Below are 25,189 nucleotides of genomic sequence, written 5' to 3'. Positions count from 1 at the left end.
TGCGAAGGAGACCAATTTGTTAGAGCCCAAAGGAAGTCCAATTAGACGAAAACTGGGCCCAAGTAAGTCAAAATTTTAATCGCTAATTTCAAACACAGTAACCGTCACTAATGTACCTGACTAACCCCTCTCCCCTCCCAAGGCCGATTACTCAAAGAGAATCAGTTCCTTCTGATTCATCAATAGCAACTTTATAGGACTGAGTTTGGCGCTGGCTTTATGTCCTTTATATAATTTTGTCTTAGACCGTGGAGAGCAACAGGAAGTGAACAAGGGTTCAGATATTCTTCCATTGTTTTAGATTACAGTATGCCTGATCGTCGATCCGTAGCTCGTTGTCCAGCCTCTTCCCAGCTTAATTTTGTTTGAAGAGGAAGAAGAAAGAAAACTTCTGGCTCCAGAATGTAGAGTCGTGAATCTTTTTGTGCAACTTGTAACGCAATCCTCTCGTTAGTGTTGCTAGTCCGGAGAGGGTCCCTGTCCTCCTCCCCTCAGCTTGCGAGGGCGCGCCCCGGGCTTTTGCAGCCCTCTCAGGGCCGGTGGAGCTGGTTTTGGAGTTGGGGGGGGGGGGGGGGGCGTTGGGAGCTAAAGCGAACACGTTAGCGTGAGACAACTCGAGGGGTCCTGGGGCATGTCGTCCCCCGGAAAAGTTTTAAACTTAAGTTTTCTAAAATGGCTAGAAATGCATAAAAAATGTCAACACTGATGGAAATTTTTAATTGTATCAACTAAAATGTGTTTCTCTTCTTTTGAAGTAAGCAGTCAATGCTTCAGTTTGGCCCTTACATTTGACCAACACAACAGGCTGATGAGGCAGAAAATTTCGACTTGTTTTCTTGTGAAAGCAAGCAGCTTGTGAAGACGTAGTTTCTTTGTTCGCGTTACTGTAAATCATATGTGCTTCTTTGCTCATTATGACAGCGGGATTGAATAGTCCAGGAAGACCGTAGCTGTACATAATTCTACGTTTCAAATATTTACGCGTAACGGCGATAAGTAGCTTTCATAAATGAATGCCTTCTTCTCTCTCGAACTTATTCAGTGATGAAACTTTATCTTCGCGAAATACGGATCCAAGAACAAATGAAAATAGAAACAACAGCTGAAATTCCATCATTTAACGGTTAAAGGCATCTAGTCGTCCGTTCAGAAGCTAATCTCGTACCCAGATCTCCCACGGTCAGGCGGAAGGGAGACTCATCTATGTTGTCATTTTTTTTTTTTTTTTTTTTTTTTACAATTGAAAATAGAAACAAAATATAATTTTCACCTGATGACTTATTTCCAAAATACTGAAAGAAAAAAATACTAGTTAAGCTCTTGAAACATCGATCTCCGGCTCACTCCCAAAGCAATGTTATTTCTTATCATTTTCTAGCTCCTGTTTAATCGCAAGCCTTTCTCAAGCTATGACACGTCTCGGAATTTGCACACGATCGCCTTTCTATGTCTGTTACACTCAGTTTTTTTATAAGAACGTCTAATTTTGGAGTTGAGGCTGAACGTTCTTATATTTTTTTGCGATTTGAGCCTGAAAACGTTCTTAAGGCGTTCTTAAATTACTTGGTATACACTACATGTACATTACAGTTAATCAATGTGGACGTGACCAGGAAACCTATCCAAGTCCCAGTTGCCTGCTGAGATATGGTATCTACCTTGATAATACTTCAGACTTTGTATCACCCGATGACGTTGATGATGTGGAAGTTATTTTGGAACAGTTATAAATAAGAACTACTAATTATGAGTGTTACAATTGTTAATGTTAGTACATGTACAAAACATTCGCCGCTTAAGTATTTTGGTTAATTTTCATTTGTTACCTTGATTTTATATACAGATTAGCAAAAAAATAAAAAAAGCGTTCTTAATCAACTCTTAGACAGAGGAATGTTCTTAATACGTTCTTATAATTTTGGTTAATCTCGGCCTAAACGTTCTTATAAAAATCGTTCTTATAAAAAAAAAACTGAGTGTACAACGTTTTTGTTTTTGCCATGAAGATGAGACCGCATGCAGAAATTCATTCCCTCGGGAAAGGTCAATCTGGTTTGACCCTTGTTACACTGTTCGGCGGTGCATGACGTGACAGAGGTGACTTTTTTTACCGTCGTAGTAGAGTGAGTATATTTGTCCGCCATGTTTACCTTACGTTTGCCGCTCACAGTTTTCATTTTCTCAGTAAAATTGAGTAGTTTTTTTTTGTTAGCATCAAAGGCTAAGAACTATTTTGCATTATTCTCATCTATGTTCTCATGTTTTTCAAGAAAACATAAACGTGAATCTCAAGCAGTTTCCGTTTTTCGTAAACGCGATTCGGAATCTCTCTATTCAATGGATATTCAAAAGTTGTTTGAAGACAGGAGTCTAACGTTAAAACGAGTTTATTGGCACGGCACCTTGATCTTCAATTATGGTAACTTAAAGCAGCCTTCTTCACACAAACGACGCAAAATACAGCGTGTCTAACTGCGCATGCACAATATAACATTAACGTTAACAGTGACAGATACAAGGAATAAACATAACTACTCAAGGGCACCCAACGGATCGTTTAGGTAAATTATCTGTTCGAAAGGCCCTTGATCCCCTACAATTTTCTTAAGGGAATTTTCACGTCGAACTTTCGTGATATGGGAAATGTAAGGCCTAGTGTTTTTGGATTGATAGAAATTTCGTTTAGGGTGCCAAAAAAAGGTCAGCTAAGATTTTTGGAAAGGAAATAAGGCCTAAGGTTTTCGGGAAATGGACAAGGATGCCCTTGTAATTTCGAAAAGACTCAAGCTCCCCTAGAACGACCGAACAGATAAAAATATTATAGCGCGGCCTGAAACGAACCTACAGGGCTTTAAAGGCACTCCGGATACACTAAAATTGCGTTTCAAAGGATTTGAGAGAAAACTTTCGTTGGGTGCCCCTGACTACTGACCTTTTACATCAATTATTTTAGTTAAATGTGTTTAACCTTACGTTTATTCTCTAATTATCGAGTGCTCAAGATCATGAAAATTTGTAAAAAAATGGGAAACTCGTGAACGATCATCGAGTCATTGAGGTGCTAAGAGAACTAATTCCACACCTACCCTGGCTTTAGAGGCCTTCTTTATTCGTCTTCCTCAAACCAAAATTAATAACGAGCCCCAAAGCGGCTTCGCGGTTCAACTGTTTAGTTTGAGGAAGAAAAACTGAAGAAAACCGGGCACCAGTTACTGAACAGTAAGTGTAGTCGGACGTGATTTTGCGTTTCAAAATTGGTTGGTTTTAACAGTAAAATCCATTTGAGACAAAACGACTTTTGCGTTTGCGTCTGAGATTTGACTTAAAAAGATCAAAATTCCCGTGACACGTCCCTTTATGTATTCGGCTTATACAAGAATCGGAATTTTACGGTGCCGTAGAACGCCTGGGGACCTTTTTTTAAACTCCCGAAAACCCCCAAAAAACTCTGATTTTACATGCACAAAATTCATTATCAACATACCAATTTCTTGTTAATTGTGAAAGCAAAAACATTTCAACTTTTACAAGTTTAAGAAAAACATTGAAAACGAATAAGAAAGTTACTTTTCTGGCCCGAAAGCTCTTCGAAAGCTTTTGAGAAACGCACACCCGGCAGCCAGATTCATGCCATGAAGTCCTCCTATATTAAGTATCTAAGCATTGTTTTTTTAAAAATGGGCTTTTTTTATCCAACAGTAGACTTTTGTCAAGAAAGAATCCTTAGAAAACATTTTATCTTAGGAGGGTACGGGTTTGGTGAACCTGGGTCCTGGTTTATGCGTGGCCTAAATTTTACAATTGAAAGTAGAAACAAAATAGAATTTTCACCTGATGACTTATTTCCAAAATACTGACAGAAAAAAATGCTTGTTAGGCTCTGGAAACATCGATCTCCGGCACACTCCCAAAGCAATGTTATTTCTTATCATTTCCTAGCTCCTGTTTAACCCGCTGACCATCACGCTACATAAACACATCGTTAGTGAACTATTTTCTATCTGACATCATTTCACTCGGATACATATGGTTGCAACTAGTCTAAAGTAATACTTAAAAAACAAAGCGTTCAAATTTGGTCTGCTTTGATTTCTAAACTGAAATCAGCCTAGAACAGGACCAAACTGAACATGGCTGCAGTCATCATCATCGCGATGCTTCCGGAGGTGATGAAGGCGGTGTTGCAGAGATCCGTCGCACAGCAAGCCACTTGGCATTCCTTGATTTTCAACTGTTCCTTTTCTTCTTTACTTCCTTCACACACTTTCTTAGCTATTTCACATTCCACTTTCGGCAGACATGATCGGGCCTCAACTTCTTTGTCATCTGTACTCGTGGAGTGTCCCTTCAGGCAGGTCATGCCGGCGGTAAAATTGCACGCCACCTCTTTCTGATCTTTCTCGCACTGAGCAGTGGAGTAAGACTCGCCTGGGCTTTTCGGTCCGCAGCTGTAGCACTTGAAGGAATTGGCTGGAAATAAATTTAACATAACCTTGTTAATAGATCTAGTGCGCATGAGCTCGGCGATGGAGTGCCCTGTGACACAGCGGCAAAATGAATGCGCATGCTCCGCAGATTTGTGATTCGAGTGACAATCGATTACGAATGCTCCACTTCAATCGCCAAATTCACACCTGTTACCACAATATTTTTTTTGTTGAATGAGATATGTGATGGAGAAAGTTCGAAGGAACCTTTCCTGAAAGCGGCAACCTTATTTATTTTGCTTTAGGCGTATCCCCGCGAAACGAAAACAAACAATGGGAATTTTAAAAATGCCGCCATTTTGCCGCGTAAGATTGCTCACACGTGACGAGCATGCGCACTCATTTTGCCGCTGTGTCGTGCCCTGTGACACAGCGGCAAAATAACTGCGCATGCTCGGCACGCGTGAGGAATTTTACTCTGCAAAATGGCGGGATTTTCAAAATTCGCATTGCTTGTTCTCATTTCGCGTGGATAAGCCCAAATCAAAATAGATAAGGTTGTCGCTTTCAGGAAAGGTTCCTTCGAACTTCCTCCATCACATATCTTATTCAACAAAAAAAATATTGTGGTAACAGGTGTGAATCTGGCGATTGAAGTGGAGCATTCGTAATCGATTCACGCTTGAATCACAAATTTCTCTTCACCTGTCACCTGCCTGGGAATTAGGTTGACCTGTTCGGTTTGCATAGCAACAAAAAACAAATCAAGCTATCTGCAGATTGTTGTCCAGAACATTATACAACCAGTTTTTTAAAAATTAAACAAAAAAGTGTGATTTTTTCAAGCTCTACACGTTGTACCCGAAGACTGACCTGACTGACCTTTTTGCAAATATAGGTTTATTCCAAAAAATAAGAAATAGTTATTGTACACCACAAGAAGTTTAATGGGAAAAATGGCGACGATAAATAAATTAACTTGGTTGGACTGCCTGACACCTCGCAGTGAAAAACAAACAACTATATTTATTGTGAAAATACGTTAAAAGCATAGACCCTGAAGAGATTTTTTTTAAAAAATCTAAACGGGATCTTGTTATTTTAACTGGAGAGGGGAACATCCAGTATTTCGGGATCTTCTACTCACAATATTGAACTCTCGTGATATACTCCATTTCGATCCATTTGAGACTCTCAAACTGTATACTTCAATCACACAATATATAATTAAAAAAAATTAATGTATATTAATCAGTGTTGAATTCTGACGCTGCAAGTGCCTTTTCACAACCTTCAATAATCTGTTTACTACCTGTCGATTTCCTTCGCTAACAGTTTGTTTTCATATACAACAGCAACAAAGGCACTCCTGCCTTGTGAATCAGAAGTAAGCACCAAAATGTATCGAAATCAACCAATCTAGAACCATAAAAGCTGTTGAAATAAGCTACTTGTTTTCTAAAACATTTTCCCAGTTTGATAACAATATAAATGTCCTTAGTCTATAACAATTTAGTGTTGTCAAAAGCCCCACAAATATGTCCCCTCAAGAGCCACAGAATTTAAAAAAATTCTCCTGCAGTCGGATTCTTACTGCCACACTGAAAGAAAAATTTGCCGTCGTATGTTTGCGTCTTCCATCAAACGTGAAATTAGGAAATTTCATGTGGTACTGAGTCCGTGTAAAAGAAATGTCAAGGAAATGTACCAAAATCTGAGTGATGCAGGGGCAAAGTTATTGTTTTGGTTACTAAATCTACTGCTTTTTTGACGTTCTCATTGCATCTTAAATTCCCTAAAATGCCTGGTTTCTGGAGTGGTGGGGGTGGTAGTTTTGTTTAACCAATTTGCTCGGGCCCCTAAGTTGTTTTGGCCTTGCTACGGGCCTGAATGGAACAGGTGTTACTGGGGTGGGAGTGTTTCCCGTGTAATCTGAAGAAGGAACATAAAATCAAACTGCATACGATCCAGCACGATTTAAACAATAATTGCCTTGTGACATATTTTTGGCACCGTGAAGATAATTTGTTTTCCCCGAAGCACGAATTAAGTTACTTTCTACCAAGTCAAAAGTTTTAGTTTGTTCTAAGTCTGCTATTTCTTTTTTTCTCAGTTGAAAGATAAAGGTGTATTACCCGCTACCAACGTGGCCACAAGTTATTACAGAGCACGCATGTAAGAATACGAAGATATTTTTGTCTAAGGTGTGGCGTAAACATTTAATTTGAGCTGAGTAAAAGCTAGAGCATCAGGATAAAAGCATGACATAGAATAAAATAAAAAACGAAAACAAAGCATATATGCTTACCTGTACAAACTGCCACTGCACAGAAGACAAGCAAGCTCAAGTTGAATTTCTCCATCGTAGAAAATTAAGGTAGCGTTCCTGATCCAAGAAGTTGTGCTGTACTAGCAAGGTGAATCTGCACAAAGTTAATTGCGAACAGCGTGCGTTTATAACTTAGCTCATTAACCAATCAGTGTCAAGGTAAATTAATCCAAAGTTGCCACATGGTCGAAACGCTATTTGCCAACTATTTCAAGGTATGAAAAGAAAAATAAAACTCTAGAAATTTTTGCTCATATATAAATAAATCATTCTATAAACTAATCGCGTGCCAAAGAAACTAGTTGCTTTGTAATGAAGATCAAACTCTCAAAGAAAAAAAGATCAACCAAAAAAGTTGATAGTCAGTAAGAGACCAGTTACTATGTTGTTTTCTGAACTGAACTCCCCAAAAAAGCAAGCTCTATAATACTGACCTTTCGTACACAAGCCTAACCGTTGATTTAATTGACAACAGAAGCGAGAAAGAATTCCTTAGGATCAAATATTCAAGGTTGAAAATATTCTGCTGGTACATCAAAAACATTTGCTAAGGCTTTCACGTTTTCCCAGCAGCGACATTGAAACCCGTACGTAAAAAAAAATTCGAGGAACTATCCTTTCGCTCAAGCTATCCAGACAACTAATGTTCGGACAGCATATCGGCCAGTGTAGGTTTTGTACCTGTTTTTAGAGGAAGGTACATAAGTTTTGGAGTAGTCTTCAATCCGTATCGGGGTAGTGTGTAAACAGCTTGTGGTACGACGTGACGCACTTGGGCACAGTTTTGTTTATTTTATTTTGCTTCGCCTACAGGCCCACAGGAGAAGAGAAAATAATAACTGGCTGGCCTGTAGACATAGACTGTTCACAGACCCCCTATTTTTCCGTGGGATTCTCGAGACTGGTACGCTTCGATGGAGCTGCCGCCATCTTGGTTTGTAAAAGCGAGCGCGATCTGGGGAGAGTATCACCCACTCCCGCTCCCCTCAGTAGTTTAGACACTCTCCCCAGATCGCGCTCGCCTTTACAAACCAGATGACGGCAGCTCCATCGAAGCGTAACAGTTTCAAGAATGCCACGGAAAAATAGGGGGACTGTGAACAGTCTAGTGTAGACAGGGAGACCACAACATCTTAACATTAATTATAGTGGACCGTTAAAACAACAAGTCAATTGACGATCGAAGGTGCGAACCATATTACACTTAAAGTGCATATGAACTAAATTTTTTTTCTCATGAATTGGTAGGTGGTTATACCCTTATTCCGAAACGCACAAAAAAGAATAGTGCTTAAGGGGTAAAAAACCGTGTTTTGGCTGTTCAAAGTGACTTAAAATGCCCAAAGTGGTGTCTCCGGAGACTGGTAACGAGTTTAGCTCTGATGACGTAGCCAGTGGTTTCACGGCTCTGTTTATGCTTTGTTTTCTGCTATCGCGTGCTCGAAAATATCTTTGCGTGCTCAGTTCAGACCACGATAAAGTGAATGCTATACAGCTTTTGAAAATATGTCTGAAAGTGATGGTACGCTATCCTCTGCTGAGTCCGTTTCGAGCCAACAAACATCCAATAGCACCGAGTCATCCGATGAAATGGAAGTTAGGTCGGACATGTGGAACCCTACGCAGGGGAGCCGCTTGCTCACAGTAGTGATGAGGAGGAAGACACCGAGGAGGATCAAGATGGTCTTTCCCCGAGGGAATTTTCGAATTCCCCGCGGGATTTTCGATCCTTCCAACGAGTATAAATCCTAAGAAAAGTGCGCGTTTATTTGAAATGATACCGAGACCTCATCTCTATCACTTCTCAGGAATCGGCAACTGAAGAGATCCATAACTGAGATTAGGATCGAAACCGTGGTCTTGCCTGACCATTGCCTAAAATACCACAGAATTTACTAACGGCTGAAGGACTTGTAGCAGCCCCTAGCCAGAGCAACACAGAAGAATTGCCTCAGTAATCAGTCTAAGGCGTAATCAAAACACAGGAGGAAAATACTAAGCTCCCGCAACATAAACATAAACACAAACCTCACAGAACTTTACAGAGCGGAGCTGAGCGGAGTGATAACAAAAAACACAGCCGTACTGAACTAAAGCGGTCTTTAGCCCTCAAATTAACGCATTGTACAGCTTTTAAAGAAACTTTACAATGCTAAAGAAAGGATCAAGAGACAAATAACCGTGATAAGTAACACAACATCTTGCCACAAAAGCAAATAGCCGGGCCCGGCAATACAAAAGCTGCAAGATAATGATTATTACACGGTTCAAATCCTATCCTTACAAAGATAAAAAGAGAGGCTATACTGTCGCAAGACACACTGAAATGAGCCATACGAAGCCTGAACCAATTGCCACAAACGGCATAAGAACGACAGTCGCTAAACAGAAACAACAAGAGGTCGAATAAATAGAACAAAAAAACCCAGAAATGACCTTTGAGATCAAAATCCAAAACATGCGACATTTAAGCACAATTGGCTTTGTCCAGTGGCTATCACGCAAATCCTTCAAATCATAAATGGTATTTAATAAGAAGACAAGATGCCCTTAATCGGCATAACACGGAATGCTTAATGTAGCCACATTTATTCCCCATGATATGTTTCGCAGATGTTTAAAAACTATCCTCCCTTCTAATAAGAATAACTTTAGAGATACAGTTTTTTCGCTTATTTTTATAGTCAACTGTATCCTCTCTTCGCAATTGAAATAATTGAATGGTTTTATTCAGAGAGACTGCGTGATTTTTGTCGTTGTGTTACTGGGAATCATACCGGGAATAACTCTGCAATAACGTCATGACCCCGCTGAACTGGTCTGGCTTCCTTGGCTTTGAATTATTCGATCTGTTGGTAAACGCGTAGTTTCTCGCTGTGAACTCTCCCAATTTCCACCGTTTCAACTTTCGAGTACTACCTAGAACTGTTATTATTTCCATTTACCGCTCGAAAAACGTTTGTTTTCTTTCTGAAAACGGCAGATCCGGAGTCGTAAATTCAGACATGTGGCCGCCATTGAACGAAAACAACTTTTCCAAATGATAATTTGTTTTGACGTCACACAAGTAGAGATGAGTGGGTCCCCTCCCTCGTGATATACGCGCGGATAATGGAGTTTGAATGAGCCGCTTTTGTTCAAGACAATCAAATCAACAGATCCCTTCTGGGAGAGGGAAGAATTTAATCTAGTTTTAATGAATAAATCAAATGATGATTTGACGTCACACAGAAAGTGATGAGTGGGTCCCCTCTCTCGTGATATGTGCCTGAAAAATTGATTGGGCTGCTTCTGTTGAAGACAATCAGAACAATATATCCTTACTAGGGGAGGATATGCATAAACAAGATGCCTGCTATACTGGCATTACGCGTGATGCTGGCGCTGATTCATTTATTCCAACTGTATGCTTCGCCGATTGATAAAACTATCCTTGCTAATGGAATAGTTTGAGTCACGACGATTGCGGTACGTTGTTTCCCTTGTGTTACGCTACTCAGGGTTTCAAGGGAAATTGCGGGAATTCCATTGCGATAACGTAAGCTTCTCAATGACCTCTTTTCAGTCTCGCGTCGTGGTCTAAGACTGTCAAACAAAGCACGATTCCTTCGCCAGGAATTTACCAATTTCCACCGTTTTAAATGTTGGGTGCTTCTTAGAAGTTATTCTTTCGATTTGCCGCTTCAAAATGGTGAAATTTCCGTTTGAAAACGGCACACTTGAGTCCAGAACATGTTAACAATATGGCGCCAAATTTAATCCGTTTTTAATAAATAGATCTAATGATGCGTTGACGTCACACAGGTAGGGGTGAGTGGGTCCCCTCCCTCGCGATATAAGCGACAAGAATGGATTTTGATTTGCCTGCTTCTGTTGAAGACAATCAGAACAATACACCCCGAGTAGGAGAGGGGTGAGTTTAATGAATAAATTAATGTACCGATTTGTAGCTACGAGGAAGAAAAAAAAATCGACCCGTTTTTAGACACGGTATGCCCCCTCAGGGCATCCCGCGTAAAAAACAAGATGCCTGCTATACTGGCATTACGCGTGATGCTGGCGCTGATTCATTTATTCCAACTGTATGCTTCGCCGATTGATAAAACTATCCTTGCTAATGGAATAGTTTGAGTCACGAAGATCGCGTTACGTTGTTTCCCTTGTGTTACGCTACTCAGGGTTTCAAGGAAAATTGCGGGAATTCCATTACGATAACGTAAGCTTCTCAATGACCTCTTTTCAGTCTCGCGTCGTGGTCTAAGACTGTCAAACAAAGCACGATTCCTTCACCAGGAACTCACCAATTTCCACCGTTTTGAATGTTGGGTGCTTCTTAGAAGTTATTCTTTCGATTCACCGCTTCAAAATGGTAAAATTCCCGTTTGAAAACGGCACACTTGAGTCCACAACATGTGAACAATATGGCGCGACAATTTAATCCGTCTTTAATAAATATATCAAATGATGCGTTGACGTCACACAGGTAGGGGTGAGTGGGTTTCCTCCCTCGCGATATAAGCGACAAGAGTGGATTTTGATTGGCCTGCTGTTGTTGAAGACAATCAGAACAATACATCCCGAGTAGGAGAGGGGAGAGTTTAATGAATAAATTAATTTACACATTTGTGGCTACGACCCGTTTTTAGACACGGTATGCCCCCTCAGGGCATCCCGCGTAAAAAGGAATCGACCCGTTTTTAGACACGGTATGCCCCTTCAGGGCATCCCGCGTAAAAAGAAATCGACCCGTTTTTAGACACGGTATGCCCCTTCAGGGCATCCCGCGTAAAAAGAAATCGACCCGTTTTTAGACACGGTATGCCCCCTCAGGGCATCCCGCGTAATTAATGTGCGCATTTGTGGCTACGTCATATCCGGTGAAATCTGATCGCTTTGACCGTGCGTTAGATGGAGACACTTCGAAGAGCCAATTTCGAACTTTGAGGCGAGCAAAATACTGCATAAAGGAGCTTTAGTTAGTTTAAAACCGGATATTTCGATTAATGAGGATATAAACAAACACATAAGTCAAACTTGTTTTTTTATTTCATATACACTTTAACCCACGATATATTAAGATTTCCATGCTAAATATCAGAAACATATCGATGAGTCGTTTCAGGCATGCCTGAAGGGCACATGCTACGGATCAAAACTTTTATCGGCAGAATTTGAACCCTTGCCGCAACTTCTACTGGTACAGTATGCACATTTTTGGCTTTACCTAAAACCAAAGAGTCTTTTTAAGCCGTTGCTCCGTATCATGCCTTAGGGTGCGGTGGCATCGTTTGATGCCACATATTTTGGTCTTTATTTAAAAAGCTAACCTTATAATTAGCCCCGTGGCTTTAGCCTACAGTACAAATAGAATATGGCATAAGTTTTACATGATGTACTTACTCTCTCGTAACAGATGTCGAACTGTTGCGCCCTCCTTATTCTCGCAGAAAGCTAGCTAGATCACTACCCATCTACTTCTTGTAAGTGTAATATACAAGCAGAGCGTTATCTGATCTTCTTATATGACAAATTCAATAGCGTGCAGACCAAAACCCGCCTCTTGTCTAAACACGCTAAAAGGTCAACTACGTGATGGTTTGCGCGATCAGGTTTTGCCAAGATAAACAATTTTACCACAATTGTTTCGAATCTCGCAATCTGATTGGCTAATTTTCCGTTGTCGCTGCTCGCGTCAATCCATCACCGCGCGGAAATTTTGACAGTTATTGTAAAAATTTTCTTTGACGTTGATATTGTGGTAAACTCTTATCGACAACGGAAAATCAGCAAATCAGATGTCGAAATTACAAGCAATTGTGGTAAAAGTCTTCTTGTCTTGATTGAGCAGAAGCTTTGGTTATATTAAACAAACCGTCGTGCATTCTGAAAGTTCTGTAATACTGAGCTATCAGATCTTTAAAAAGGTCGCATGATTTATAAGTAACATGTGAAATACACGCTGGTTCCTTGGCGTTTACGATCTATTAACGCCATCCTCGTGACTCAAACTATTCCATTAGCAAGGAGAGTTTTATCTATCTGTCAGGCATACAATTGGAATAGATGAATCAGCCACAGTATCACGCGTAAATGCCAGTATAGACATCTTCTTCTCCTTTGAAGTATATTGAGAAACGCGATTTCCATTGTTGGAAAGGAAACTAACAGAGCGTGTAAATGGAGAAGATGAATAACTTAAATATAACAAACGTTCAGTCGAAACATTTCCTCTTCCCCTTTCTACGAACAGTTTCATTCAGATGTGTCAAGTTCTGGGTCTCGTGTGACATATTTGAGCCTACGTATGTGTGGTTATCTACCACACAGCAGTGACACAGTGTTCGGTTTTTTCTGCTCAGTCGTCGTTTGATATTAATTAAGAGTTTCTACCGTCCTAGCCTATAGCGGGTCCTGCCCGAGGGCCGTAAAAATGTCAGGCTTCTTTAAAGACGTTTAACCACGCAGGAAATCAAATGGGAGACGTACAATTTCAGAGCATCTTAATTGTAGTTAAGTTTCTTTCCATAATAGCTTATATTTGTAGAACAAGTTCTATCTGACTGCCAAGGAGTCATTTTAAGCCGTTGCTCCGTATCATGCCATAGGGTGCGGTGGCATCGTTATTGTTGCCAGTTTGATGCCACATATTTTGGTCTTTATTTAAAAAGCTAGCCTTATAATTAGCCCCCTGGCTTTAGCCTACAGTACAAATAGAATATGGCATAAGTTTTACATGATGTACTTACCCTCTCGTAACAGATGTCGAACTATTGCGCCCTCCTTATTCTCGCAGAAAGCTAGCTAGATCACTACCCGTCTACTTCTTGTAAGTGTAATATACAAGCAGAGCGTTATCTGATCTTCTTATATGACAAATTCAATAGCGTGCAGACCAAAACCCGCCTCTTGTCTAAACACGCTAAAAGGTCAATTACGTGATGGTTTGCGCGATCAGGTTTTGCCAAGATAAACAATTTTACCACAATTGTTTCGAATCTCGCAATCTGATTGGCTAATTTTCCGTTGTCGCTGCTCGCGTCAATCAATCACCGCGCGGAAATTTTGACAGTTATTGTAAAAATTTTCTTTGACGTTGATATTGTGGTAAACTCTTATCGACAACGGAAAATCAGCAAATCAGATGTCGAGATTACAAGCAATTGTGGTAAAAGTCTTCTTGCCTTGATTGAGCAGAAGCTTTGGTTATATTAAACAAATCGTCGTGCATTCTGAAAGTTCTGTAATACTGAGCTATCAGATCTTTAAAAAGGTCGCATGATTTATAAGTAACATGTGAAATACACGATGGTTCCTTGACGTTTACGATCTATTAACGCCATCCTCGTGACTCAAACTATTCCATTAGCAAGGAGAGTTTTATCTATCTGTCAGGCATACAATTGGAATAAATTAATCAGCCACAGTATCACGCGTAAATGCCAGTATAGACATCTTCTTCTTATTTGAAGTATATTGAGAAACGCGATTTCCATTGTTGGAAAGGAAACTAACAGAGCGTGTAAATGGAGAAGATGAACAACTTGAATATAACAAACGTTCAGTCGAAACATTTCCTCTTCTCCTTTCTACGAACAGTTTCATTCAGATGTGTCAAGTTCTGGGTCTCGTGTGACATATTTGAGCCTACGAATGTGTGGTTATCTGCCACACAGCAGTGACACAGTGTTCGGTTTTTTCTGCTCAGTCGTCGTTTGATATCATGAGATTGTACCCTCCTAGCCTATGGCGGGTCCTGCGAGTGGGCTGAAAGAATGTCAGGCTTCTTTAAAGACGTTTAACCACGCAGGAAATCAAATGGGAGACGTACAATTTCAGAGCATCTTAATCATAGTTAAGTTCCATTCCATAATAGCTTATATTTGTGAAACAAGTTCTATCTGACTGCCAAAGAGTCTTTTTAAGCAGTTGCTCCGTATCATGCCATAGGGTGCGGTGGCATCCGGTCATCGTTGCCAGTTTAATGCCACATATTTTGGTCTTTATTTAAAAAGCTAGCCTTAGCCCCGTGGCTTTAGATTACAGTACAAATAGAATATGGCATAAGTTTTACATGATGTACTTACTCTCTCGTAACAGATGTCGAACTGTTGCGCCCTACTTATTCTCGCAGAAAGCTGGCTAGATTGCTACCCGTCTTCTTCTCCTTGTGAGTGTAATATGCAAGCGGAGCGTTATCTGATCTTCTTATATGACAAATTCAATAGCGTGCAGACCAAAACCCGCCTCTTGTCTAAACACGCTAAAAGGTCAACTACGTGATGGTTTGCGCGATCAGGTTTTGCCAAGATAAACAATTTTACCACAATTGTTTCGAATCTCGCAATCTGATTGGCTAATTTTCCGTTGTCGCTGCTCGCGTCAATCCATCACCGCGCGGAAATTTTGACAGTTATTGTAAAAATTTTCTTTGACGTTAATATTGTGGTAAACTCTTATCGACAACGGAAAATCAGCAAATCAGATGTTGAGATTACAAGCAATTGTGGTAAAAGTCTTCTTGTCTTGATTGAGCAGAAGCTTTGGTTATATTAAACAAACCGTCGCGCATTCTGAAAGTTCTGTAATACTGAGCTATCAGATCTTTAAAAAGGTCGCATGATTTATAAGTAACATGTGAAATACACGATGGTTCCTTGACGTTTACGATCTATTAACGCCATCCTCGTGACTCAAACTATTCCATTAGCAAGGAGAGTTTTACCTATCTGTCAGGCATACAATTGGAATAAATTAATCAGCCACAGTATCACGCGTAAATGCCAGTATAGACATCTTCTTCTTATTTGAAGTATATTGAGAAACGCGATTTCCATTGTTGGAAAGGAAACTAACAGAGCGTGTAAATGGAGAAGATGAATAACTTAAATATAACAAACGTTCAGTCGAAACATTTCCTCTTCCCCTTTCCACGAACAGTTTCATTCAGATGTGTCAAGTTCTGGGTCTCGTGTGACATATTTGAGCCTACGTATGTGTGGTTATCTGCCACACAGCAGTGACACAGTGTTCGGATTTTTCTGCTCACTCGTCGTTTGATACTAATTAAGAGTTTGTACCGTCCTAGCCTATGGCGGGTCCTGCGCGAGGGCCGAAAGAATGTCAGGTTAAAGACGTTTAGCCACGCAGGAAATCAAATGGGAAACGTACAATTTCAGAGCATCTTAATTATAGTTAAGTTCCTTTCCATAATAGCTTACATTTGTGAATCAAGTTCTATCTGACTGCCAAAGAGTCATTTTAAGCCGTTGCTCCGTAGCATGCCATAGGGTGCGGTGGCATCCGGTCATCGTTGCCAGTTTGATGCCACATATTTTGGTCTTTATTTAAAAAGCTAGCCTTAGGCCCGTGGCTTTAGCCTACAGTACAAATAGAATATGGCGTAAGTTTGACATGATGTACTTACTTTCTCGTAATAGATGTCGAACTGTTGCGCCCTACTTATTCTCGCAGAAAGCTAGCTTGATCGCTACCCGTTCTCTTCTTGTAAGTGTAATATGCAAGCGGAGCGTTATCCGGATCTTCTTATAAGACAAATTGAATAGCGTGCATGCAGACCAAAACTCACCTCTTGTCTAAACACAATTTCAGAGCATCTTAATTACAGTTATATTCGATCCATTCAATAATAGCTTACATTTTTGAAATAAGTTCTATCTGACAAATAGAATACAAAATAGAATATGGCATAAGTTTTACATGATGTACTTACTCTCTCGTAACAGATGTCGAACTGTTGCGCCCTACTTATTCTCGCAGAAAGCTGGCTAGATTGCTACCCGTCTTCTTCTCCTTGTGAGTGTAATATGCAAGCGGAGCGTTATCTGATCTTCTTATATGACAAGATGAATAGCGTGCAGACCAAAACCCACCTCTTGTATAAACGCGCTAAAAGGTCAACTACGTGATGGTTTGCACGATCAGGTTTTGCCAAAAATTTTTTTTGCTTGATTGGGTTATATTAAACAAACCGTTGCGCATTCTGAAAGTTCTGTAATACTGACTATGAGATCTTTAAAAAAGTCGCATGATTTACAAGTTACATGTGAAATACACGCTGGTTCCTTAACGTTTACGATCTATTCGCCCTGGAAATATAAGGGGGAGTATATTTATAGCTACTACCGCCAATTAATAAACAATACTTCGAAACGCTTAAAGGTCAGTTAAGTTGTAACGACTTCAAGTCACCGCGTTGAAAGAGTTCCCTGCTAGCGAAGTGTCCTCTTGGGATTGAAAAAAATGTCTTTAAACGAGATCCTGTTGGAAAATCATTCTTTTTGAATTTCCTTATTACTAGATCCACTGCATGTGATAGTAAAACAAACAAATCATACACCCGTTACCAATGATCAAGCGACCAGCAAAATATCAAATCGTGATAAATGTGCCCCGGCTGGGAGTTTTGCGTCATAGAATGAACCTTTGCTGCCGGACTGTCCTCTCCTAGTAGGGATGTATTGTTCTGATTGTCTTCAACAAAAGCAGGCCAATCAAAATCCATTCTTGTCACGTATATCGCAAGGGAAGAGACCCGCCCATCCTTACCTGTATGACGTCAAAGCATCATTTGATTTATTCATTAAACCTGGATTAAATTATATTTAATTCTTTCTTTATTTTTGCAGTTGCGATGGGCCGGGAGATAAGACTTCGGGCCACGAGTTAAGTTCTCGGTCTCGTTGCTTTCCTATATCTCTGTATCTATCGATTAACGGATAAGACTTCGTTTCATGACTTATGTTGTCGGTGGTATTTTTAGAAGCCCGGCCGTGATCTGAGGTGCCGAGTTTAATTACGTGGGATGCCCTAAGGGGTATACTTAATTTTGAGACTCAGCCGGTTCTAGTTAGCGGGGAAGTTCGAGTTATCCGAGTTCGAGTTACCGGGGTTCTCGGCACTGTAACACATAACATACGTTTATTCAACACGGTAAAATTAGATGCAAAACTGGTTCGAATCGGAAATTTAACAGTGTCTGTTGATTCCAGTGTAGAATAACTTCTGTCGAATATAAGTTACGCAATTATTTTTAATAATAAACTTTAAGTTAAGATACCATGGAAAGGATTTACTGAACTGAGAAGCGTGTCAGTGAAGCGTCAAACGAGAGGGAAATGATTGGTCAGTATAGAATGATTCTGGCGCAAGGTAGCGGGAATAACGGGATACAAGGAACAGAAGGAATTGGGCTGGCCCCTTACTGGCCATTGAGAGTGTATGAAAATACGACAGCTGGTTAAGGGGTATCGTCCCCCGGGGGGCCCCCCGGGTATCGTCCTCTTCCCCTGATTCTCGAGCAATTGCGGGTCACCCTTACGATGTGTGAGTAGAAAGTGAATATATTAAATAAATCCCAACTTTCCCAATCAATTTGAGGAAACATAGCTCTTCAAACGATCAGCATGAATAATTTAAAGATAATTCAAAGACTTAATCGGGAAATGAAGATTAAAAAAATTTCGCCAAGAAACTGTTGAGAAAAACAAGCACAGCAAAATCCCGCCCTAGGACTCTGACTCCACTCCGCGGTCAGTAATGGGCAGAGGACACTGGTACTACTTTTTGTCCGCTGACAAAACCTTTGTTCTAATGCAGGCTCGAACACTGTTGTGAAGATAAACTAAAATGGAAACCATAACTGTACATTGGAATGCAATAGTTCCTTTGATTTGTCAGTAATAAGCGTAGTGGAAGGGCTGCACAGTGGTACGGGAAGTAAGAAATATGGTGGTTATTCTTAAACGTATAGAAACAGATTAAATTGCAGTTAGAAGGGACGGATACAGTACAGCAACGGTGAAAGGCTGAGTTCCTACCCCTTGCACTGGATTTTTCTCACTCAACGGATTTTATGGACCAAATTTGTGATGATTGATAAATCGGGCAGAATATGAGAAAGGCTCTTTCAAGCTACAATTAATCCCCATGCCAATTCCAGGAGTTACGCTAGAGGTAGGTCAGATCATTACTTACTCACCTCGGTCATGTGTCTAGCCATAGGAGCTGGCTTTTGATATTTTCAAAATTCAAACGAGGTAGCAACACATAATGCAACTTTATTTCTGATCTCTTATTTTTAGGATGTGGATGCATATTCCGACGTGTCCAATCGCTCTACAATTTCAGTGGTATGCTAATTCAACTACTTAAAGTTAAAATGAAAAACAGTTCATCGATTGCTACATTGTATTGACAGTCAAATCAAGTTGCAGACCTTAAACTTGTCTTCTCAAAGAATAGCTATTTCTCTTCTGTTAAGCCCCCAGTCGGCTTATTACAAATAGTTAGGTTTCATAATGGGGGTAGGGGAATGGGGCTTATTAGAAGGGGGACTTATGGATGGGATGTGATGTTGCATTTTAAGACTGGTGAATTAAAAAAAGGCCTTGCTCCTTTCGAGTCTCCTGAAGCTCAATGGTAAAGCATCTGAACTAGTAATGGAAAGGTCATAGGTTCAACTCCAGTTAGGACTAACTTGGATTTCCTTTTTCCAAGTATGCCAGTTTCACTGACTGAAAAAAAAAATCTATCACTTATTTACTAAGCTTAAAACATGACATCACATTTCTTTCAACAAAAGAATGGTTTCTAGAAAATCAGGAGTTGTGTGTACTGCAGTATTGGTTTTATCTACTGACAGCAATGAATACAGTAATAATTAATATTATCACATATTAGATTATGAGCTCGAGATTTTTATCGCGTGACAACTGATGATAGCGCAGCCCGAATCAGCTATCATGCATAGAAATCAAGAGTGAAAAATCTAATTGTTTTGTATAAGTCTACTAGTTGGTCAAAACCAAACAAGTAAATTATCCATTTGCTCTTCCTAGACACTTCGAAAACGCCATCAAGCGGCCGCCATTTTGTTGAAAACTGCTACTCACTATCTACATGTATCACAGAATAGATAGTGAGTAGCATAGGCAATCAGAGAACGGCATTTGTGATAGAACACTAGTAGATTTATACTATATAAAATATAGATCAGAAAGCTACTGGAGCTTGAAGTAACTATTGTTTGTTTGCTTGCTTTGCTATCATTAGGGCAGTGCAGCATCAGGAGGTAGTGGACACATGCCAAGACCACCAACAGGTGAGAATACAGTCATACAGTCTTCAACGTCTTGAGCCTTGTCACTGTTGGAATTAGCAGCCTTTTACTAACATTAGGGACCTTCAGATTCGACTACAAGTACAAGATTGAGTACAAGTACCTCTTTTCAAATCTAGTTTGTGTGGTTTAGATAACTGCTTCTCAGGCCAATCTTGTTTCTAGGGTCTTCTTTTCTGCTTGTAAACAGTGGGTAGGAGCAGGAGTTTTGGGGATGTCAAATTTGAAATTTGAAAGTTGTACTTGTACTTAATCTGATACTTTCACTCTGATTGAAAGGTCCCTGTTATGTTACTTTTAGGGAATTTAACTAATTTTGGGCACCAAATACAAAATGTAATTATATGCACAATATTTAGTTTATACATCATGAGCTAATATGCAAATCTTTGTTTACACTTTTTATAATAATAATCAATCAATGTGGCCTCATTAACATATGCTTATCACTATCTGATGACGCTAATAAAATAAAAAACTCTGAATATTGAAAGGACATAACAGTTTCAGTTTTCTCTGAAAATTTGAGCCCAATACATTGAATGTTTCAGAGAAATTGTCTTCTAAAAACTCCAAATTTTACAGAGAATGTATGGCTCATTAACTTTTTTGTCACCCAGCAATTCGCAGTTTTTGATAGCTGATATTTCTTTCAATATTGCTTGCAAAGAGCTGAAAATTGCACAAATTGCTCAAATTAATCAGCTTTTTCAACTTTTGCATTTAGTTCATATATGTGGCCAGGGCTTCTATGAGTAAAGTCGTATGCTAATGTGGAAAAATGTAAACAATGACATCAGCAAAGATTTGCCTATTCTCTGTTATTCAATTCCTCCTGTTTGCTAGCACATGTGTGTTAATATACAACTTCAAATCAACTGTTTCAGACCATTTTCAATTTATATTTTGTTTTGCAAATTTAGGTGGCTCAAGGCGACCAAAGTCAGGGCAAGGACGAAGATCTCGAGTTGGTAAGACAAAGTTTACTTTTGTACTGTTATAAATACACACAGACTAAACTCTTTTGTAGCAGGTAAATATACAAATCAGTGCAGCAACTGCAAAATATGTTGGCTAAGGTAGTGTACCTCTGTTGCTTGGTTACGGGGTTATGGGGTCAGTGTACGTACATGTATGTGAGGCCAAATACAGCCCTCTCAAAACGTACCACCCAGCAGCTTCTTTGTAACCTTTGGTTGATCATTTGTTGTTTAATTTTCCCCAAGACCCCTTTGGACTTGGCTCTTTCTTACCCTTGTTGTGTTGTTTACTTAATCAGTAACTACAAAACATTTTGAGGGTGTGCAAATAAAATTATTATGTACTTAACAATAAATACAATTATTATTATTATTCCAAAACTGTGCATTAGATAGGAGAAGTTTATTCAGTATAGATAGCCAACAAGATGCACAACATCAAGTTGGCTATAATGATCTTGCATCCAATAAGCCTGAGTGGAATTATGACATTCTTTTTATAATTAAACAGCAACTAAGAAATATTTGCTAAATCTTGGTGATTCAGTTTAATGACATGTCTATTTTCCTTTCTCACTCAACAATACACTTACTATATTTTGTGGGGCATGGTGTAATGGTAGGCTCGATTTTCCGCCGCTTACTCGGGTCCTGCAGGTGGTAAGCTCATTGGCTGAAACCAACAATGGTAAACCAACACGTCCAGCCGCTCTCTCAGGGAGGAAAGCCCGGACCCAAGTGAGCGGCGGAAATCGAGCCTAGTGTAATGGCTGATATCCCATGGCTTCAAAATGAATCACAACAATGGAATTGCATTATCCAATAATCCAGGTTTTAAATTATATTTGAACTTCGGATGAAGTTGCTATTAAAAAGTGTTGTCCTGGTAGCCATGCTGGAGGAGACAAACAAGAAAAGATATTTGCATAAAAATAAAATCATTTCTATTGTTTCGCTCCTCCAATATGGTCGCCGTGCACACACCCTATTCTTGAGAGAGCTAGCTTAGCTTCATTCTTTCATTGAAAATGAACTTTCAGAGGAGATGTTGGTATAAAGTCCTTCATGTGTTCATTCTTTGAGATAGTATGAAAATCACTCTCATCTGCCTGTTTGGACAAGTGTTCCTACCCCGTACAATCAAATTATGGCTTTTTTCAGACCTACATAGAGAGATTTCTGAATCTTTTATTTTGGATTAGTAATTTGTATGGTAACTGGTTAAATTTATTTTTGACAGCAAAGTCACCTTACTCCACCTCTCAACTTAAAGTTTCTTCCAAGCAGCAGCCACCTAAACCAGCTGCAAGAAACATGTGGATTACTGCAATGAGGAATGGCACTGCCAGTGAGTCCTTTGCTTATTACGACTATATACAAAGTTTCCCTTGACTTTTCCTATTCTGAGTCACAGTCCCCCATTTCTGTGGTTATAGTAATGGGTGGTAAAAACTAACACAGGCATCCCAAGGTAAATGTAAAGACCACAAGTGGTCCATGCAAGCCATACTTTACTCGACTAGTTTCTGCAGAGTGAAGCAGCTAGGATTATTGCAATGTTAGCACTACTATACCTGGTAAGGATCCTGGTCTGTTGTACCATCATCATCGTCATCATTCTCATCATCATCATCATCATCGCAGTAAAAAAAACAAATAGTTGTAGTGAGTCACCATCAAAAAATCATTGTTAAGTCACTATCATAAACATTGTCATCATTATCATGGTCTTCGGCATCATCATCACCTTTTGTTTGGAGATTCCTTGATAGCTGCCTTTTTGTCCATGCACATGTAAAAAGACCATTTTGCGCTAAGTTATCTAACACTTGTTATAATTATTTTATTGATTTTGACTTCCTTTTAGCTCTGAGCACGGAAAATAGTCCCATGAAAACTGGTTCCAGATCCTCTTATGGCAAACAATCTAGGACTGGGACCAGGGCAAGACATTTGAGTGATTTTGTTCCGGTGAGTTGCTGACTTTCATTAGTTGCAAAACTACTTTGTCATACTGTCCCTTGCTACTTGACAATTTTTTATTGCATTTTGAATATAGGTACTATATGAATTAAGTATGTGAACAAGTTCTCTCTTAACAACAATCTTTCCTGCAAAAAACCCAACAGTGTACAAATGTACATATAATTTCTCTTAAAGTTTGTAGATTCTGTTTGTCGCTGATAGTGCTTGGGATGGTGGTTCCACTCTTGATGTGAATTTCTTTACTTTTTTCAGGTTGAAGACTTGAAAAATAAAAATCATGTACGGAGTGCTAGCATGTCGGCAAGTAAGTTTTGATAGAGTAAATATACACACTTTATGTACATACAGTATTCTCCCAGTGGATACTGGAATGTTAAAAATGAAACACCCTGTTTTCACAACGTTATGTGTACACATAACAGAAATGTAACTGTTGTAGGTTAAAATGAATCCCAGGTTAAAATGATTTCAACCTAGGTTGATTTGTATTTTCCTTTGTTTAAGGTTGGGTAATTTACATCTGAAACAAAGGAAAATACGAATCAACCTAGGTTGAAATCATTTTAACCTGGGATTCATTTTAACCTACAACATAACAACCTGTTTTAGTGTAACATAAATTATCTGAAATTATGTGACCACACCTGTATATTTTACTTTAATAACACAATTATTATTATTGTTATTATTAATTATTATCAACACAATTATTAAAGGTGAACCTCAACTGGGCGGAGGTGGTCCTGCCTACAAACCACAGGAAGACTACTATGATGAGGTTATAGAGTTGAAGAAGGTTAGTATCCCTGTGGTAATAGTGATGATGGATGTGATGCTAATTGCAGACTAATTAAGCTACCAAAAGATGATACAGTCGGACCTCGATTATCTGGACTCGTCCAGACCGCGGTAAATTAAGTCCGGATAATCGAAAATATGAATATTAATGAGATAGAAATGTAAACAAAAGGTTACAGCAAAGAAAACATGACTTTAAATATTGAATCGGTTTCCCAGATCTTTGTTGAATAAACTAGGCGTACAGGGCTTTATCCAATTGCTCATCATCGGCCAGCTTCATCTGCTTATCTTTAATCGATAGAACAGCTCCCTTTCGCTTCGTATACATGTTTTTGATTTGAGTTTACGATCGATCGCTCGTGTGTTTACATAACCCACGCGGAAGGAACTAATCAAGCATGAAATTCCCTTGGCCAAAAAACAATTGAGCCAATCAGATATCAGCTGAAGGCATCAGAATATTTATTTGTCTCGTCGTGCTTGCGAATTTTGAAAAGCGCACAGGATAATATGCTGTTTCAACAGTCTTTTGAAAGGATTATTGGGCTTTTTGCGACTTTAAGTCCAAAACATCTCAACTAATTGATATTCATGAAAAAATTGGGACCAGAGAAAAAAGTCTGGTTAATCGAATCGTCCGGATAATCGAGGTTCGACTGTACAATCTTACAGTGGCAGATCTACATGTAAATCCTTGGTTCATATAAATTTTATTAAAATTCCCTTTTAGCAGCTTATGTTTGGAGAGCTAGAGGGCTTAAAGGTTATGGGGGAGGGGGGTGCAGGGGAAGGTACAGTGTAATCATTATTGATGGCACAAAGCTAAAGAAGAAATAGGTTGAGATTGACAACAAAAACATCTTGAAAGACTAACCTTACAGCCTTAAAAAGTGCAAGGTAGCGAAACCTTATATTCAAGGTTTGTTTTTTGGAAGTACGTTTGCTCTCTGAATTTAGGGCCTTCATTTTGTACCAGGAGCAGCAGAGTTGGTATTTTTGAAAGAGTTTTTATTTCAAATTTAAAGGTATTACCTGAATTTGCAGTTTATACAAATGTAAATATCTTTAAGTTGGGGTGTACATGTAAGTACTATGTGGTGAACAGCCAAAATTTAAATTATCATGTTAATAACAATCTACCTGTAGTATTATTTATCTGGACTGATGTTATTCTCTGTAAATTTATTATAATTATAAACAGATAATAAATGCTTTGAAAGCAGAAAACAACATCATCAACACAAAACTGCGTAGGGTTGAAGGAGAGAATGTGTTGAAGGTAAGGGATATTATCATATGGAGTGTGAACTACAGTATGTACACTGTATACATGATCTCTCACTTACTACTCTCAAGCTGCTTTTTAATCTATACCAATTGATGTTAAGTTAACTTACATTTTGATTGAGCTGTGAGAAAGTTTTTTTTTTTTTCATTTAAAAAAGGGTATCTTGATTTCTTACAATATGTATAATTTTCTCAAAAACATGCCTATCGAATGTAATTGCCATGGTAACATCAAATTCAG

At 39.2% G+C, this 25,189-nt stretch overlaps 2 protein-coding genes across 5 annotated transcripts in view; one reads left to right on the top strand and one right to left on the bottom strand.

The window, feature by feature from the left end:
* Positions 1 to 2,371: 2,371 nt before the first annotated feature.
* Positions 2,372 to 16,719, bottom strand: LOC146475062 (uncharacterized). Of its 3 annotated transcripts, XM_085116731.1 has the most exons (4): positions 16,487 to 16,719; positions 15,975 to 16,133; positions 6,736 to 6,850; positions 2,372 to 4,470 (listed from the first exon to the last, which is right to left on the bottom strand). In XM_085116731.1, exons 3-4 carry the CDS (start codon positions 6,788 to 6,790, stop codon positions 4,109 to 4,111), a joined length of 417 nt encoding a protein of 138 aa, XP_084972857.1. In that variant the 5' UTR covers positions 6,791 to 6,850; positions 15,975 to 16,133; positions 16,487 to 16,719; the 3' UTR covers positions 2,372 to 4,108. The 3 variants fall into 3 exon arrangements, with proteins under 3 accessions (XP_084972857.1, XP_084972856.1, XP_084972855.1); XM_085116730.1 differs by lacking the exons at positions 15,975 to 16,133; positions 16,487 to 16,719 and adding an exon at positions 14,841 to 15,065; XM_085116729.1 differs by lacking the exons at positions 15,975 to 16,133; positions 16,487 to 16,719 and adding an exon at positions 12,157 to 12,384.
* Positions 16,720 to 18,365: 1,646 nt separating this feature from the next.
* Positions 18,366 to 25,189, top strand: part of LOC146475060 (uncharacterized) — a 28,929-nt gene continuing 22,105 nt past the window's right edge. For both annotated transcript variants that reach the window (XM_085116727.1, XM_085116726.1), the window contains exons 1-9: positions 18,366 to 18,729; positions 18,858 to 18,905; positions 19,828 to 19,876; positions 20,818 to 20,865; positions 22,115 to 22,222; positions 22,742 to 22,845; positions 23,113 to 23,164; positions 23,577 to 23,656; positions 24,863 to 24,940. In XM_085116727.1, the coding sequence (XP_084972853.1) occupies positions 18,703 to 18,729; positions 18,858 to 18,905; positions 19,828 to 19,876; positions 20,818 to 20,865; positions 22,115 to 22,222; positions 22,742 to 22,845; positions 23,113 to 23,164; positions 23,577 to 23,656; positions 24,863 to 24,940 (594 nt within the window). In that variant the 5' untranslated portion in view covers positions 18,366 to 18,702. The remainder of the gene's footprint in view (positions 18,730 to 18,857; positions 18,906 to 19,827; positions 19,877 to 20,817; positions 20,866 to 22,114; positions 22,223 to 22,741; positions 22,846 to 23,112; positions 23,165 to 23,576; positions 23,657 to 24,862; positions 24,941 to 25,189) is intronic.

The sequence above is a fragment of the Pavona decussata genome, unplaced genomic scaffold (genome assembly GCF_977016875.1).
Source record: "Pavona decussata unplaced genomic scaffold, jaPavDecu1.1 SCAFFOLD_87, whole genome shotgun sequence".
NCBI lineage: Eukaryota > Metazoa > Cnidaria > Anthozoa > Scleractinia > Agariciidae > Pavona > Pavona decussata.
This window is presented reverse-complemented; position numbering and strand designations above follow the sequence as displayed.

Bases quoted from the DNA above. Each gene is read 5' to 3' on its own strand.
- LOC146475062 (XM_085116731.1), bottom strand. From the start codon at position 6,790: ATGGAGAAATTCAACTTGAGCTTGCTTGTCTTCTGTGCAGTGGCAGTT. The intron at 4,471-6,735 runs GTAAGCATATAT...ATTTATTTCCAG, and splicing joins TGCAGTGGCAGTTTGTACAG to CCAATTCCTTCAAGTGCTAC.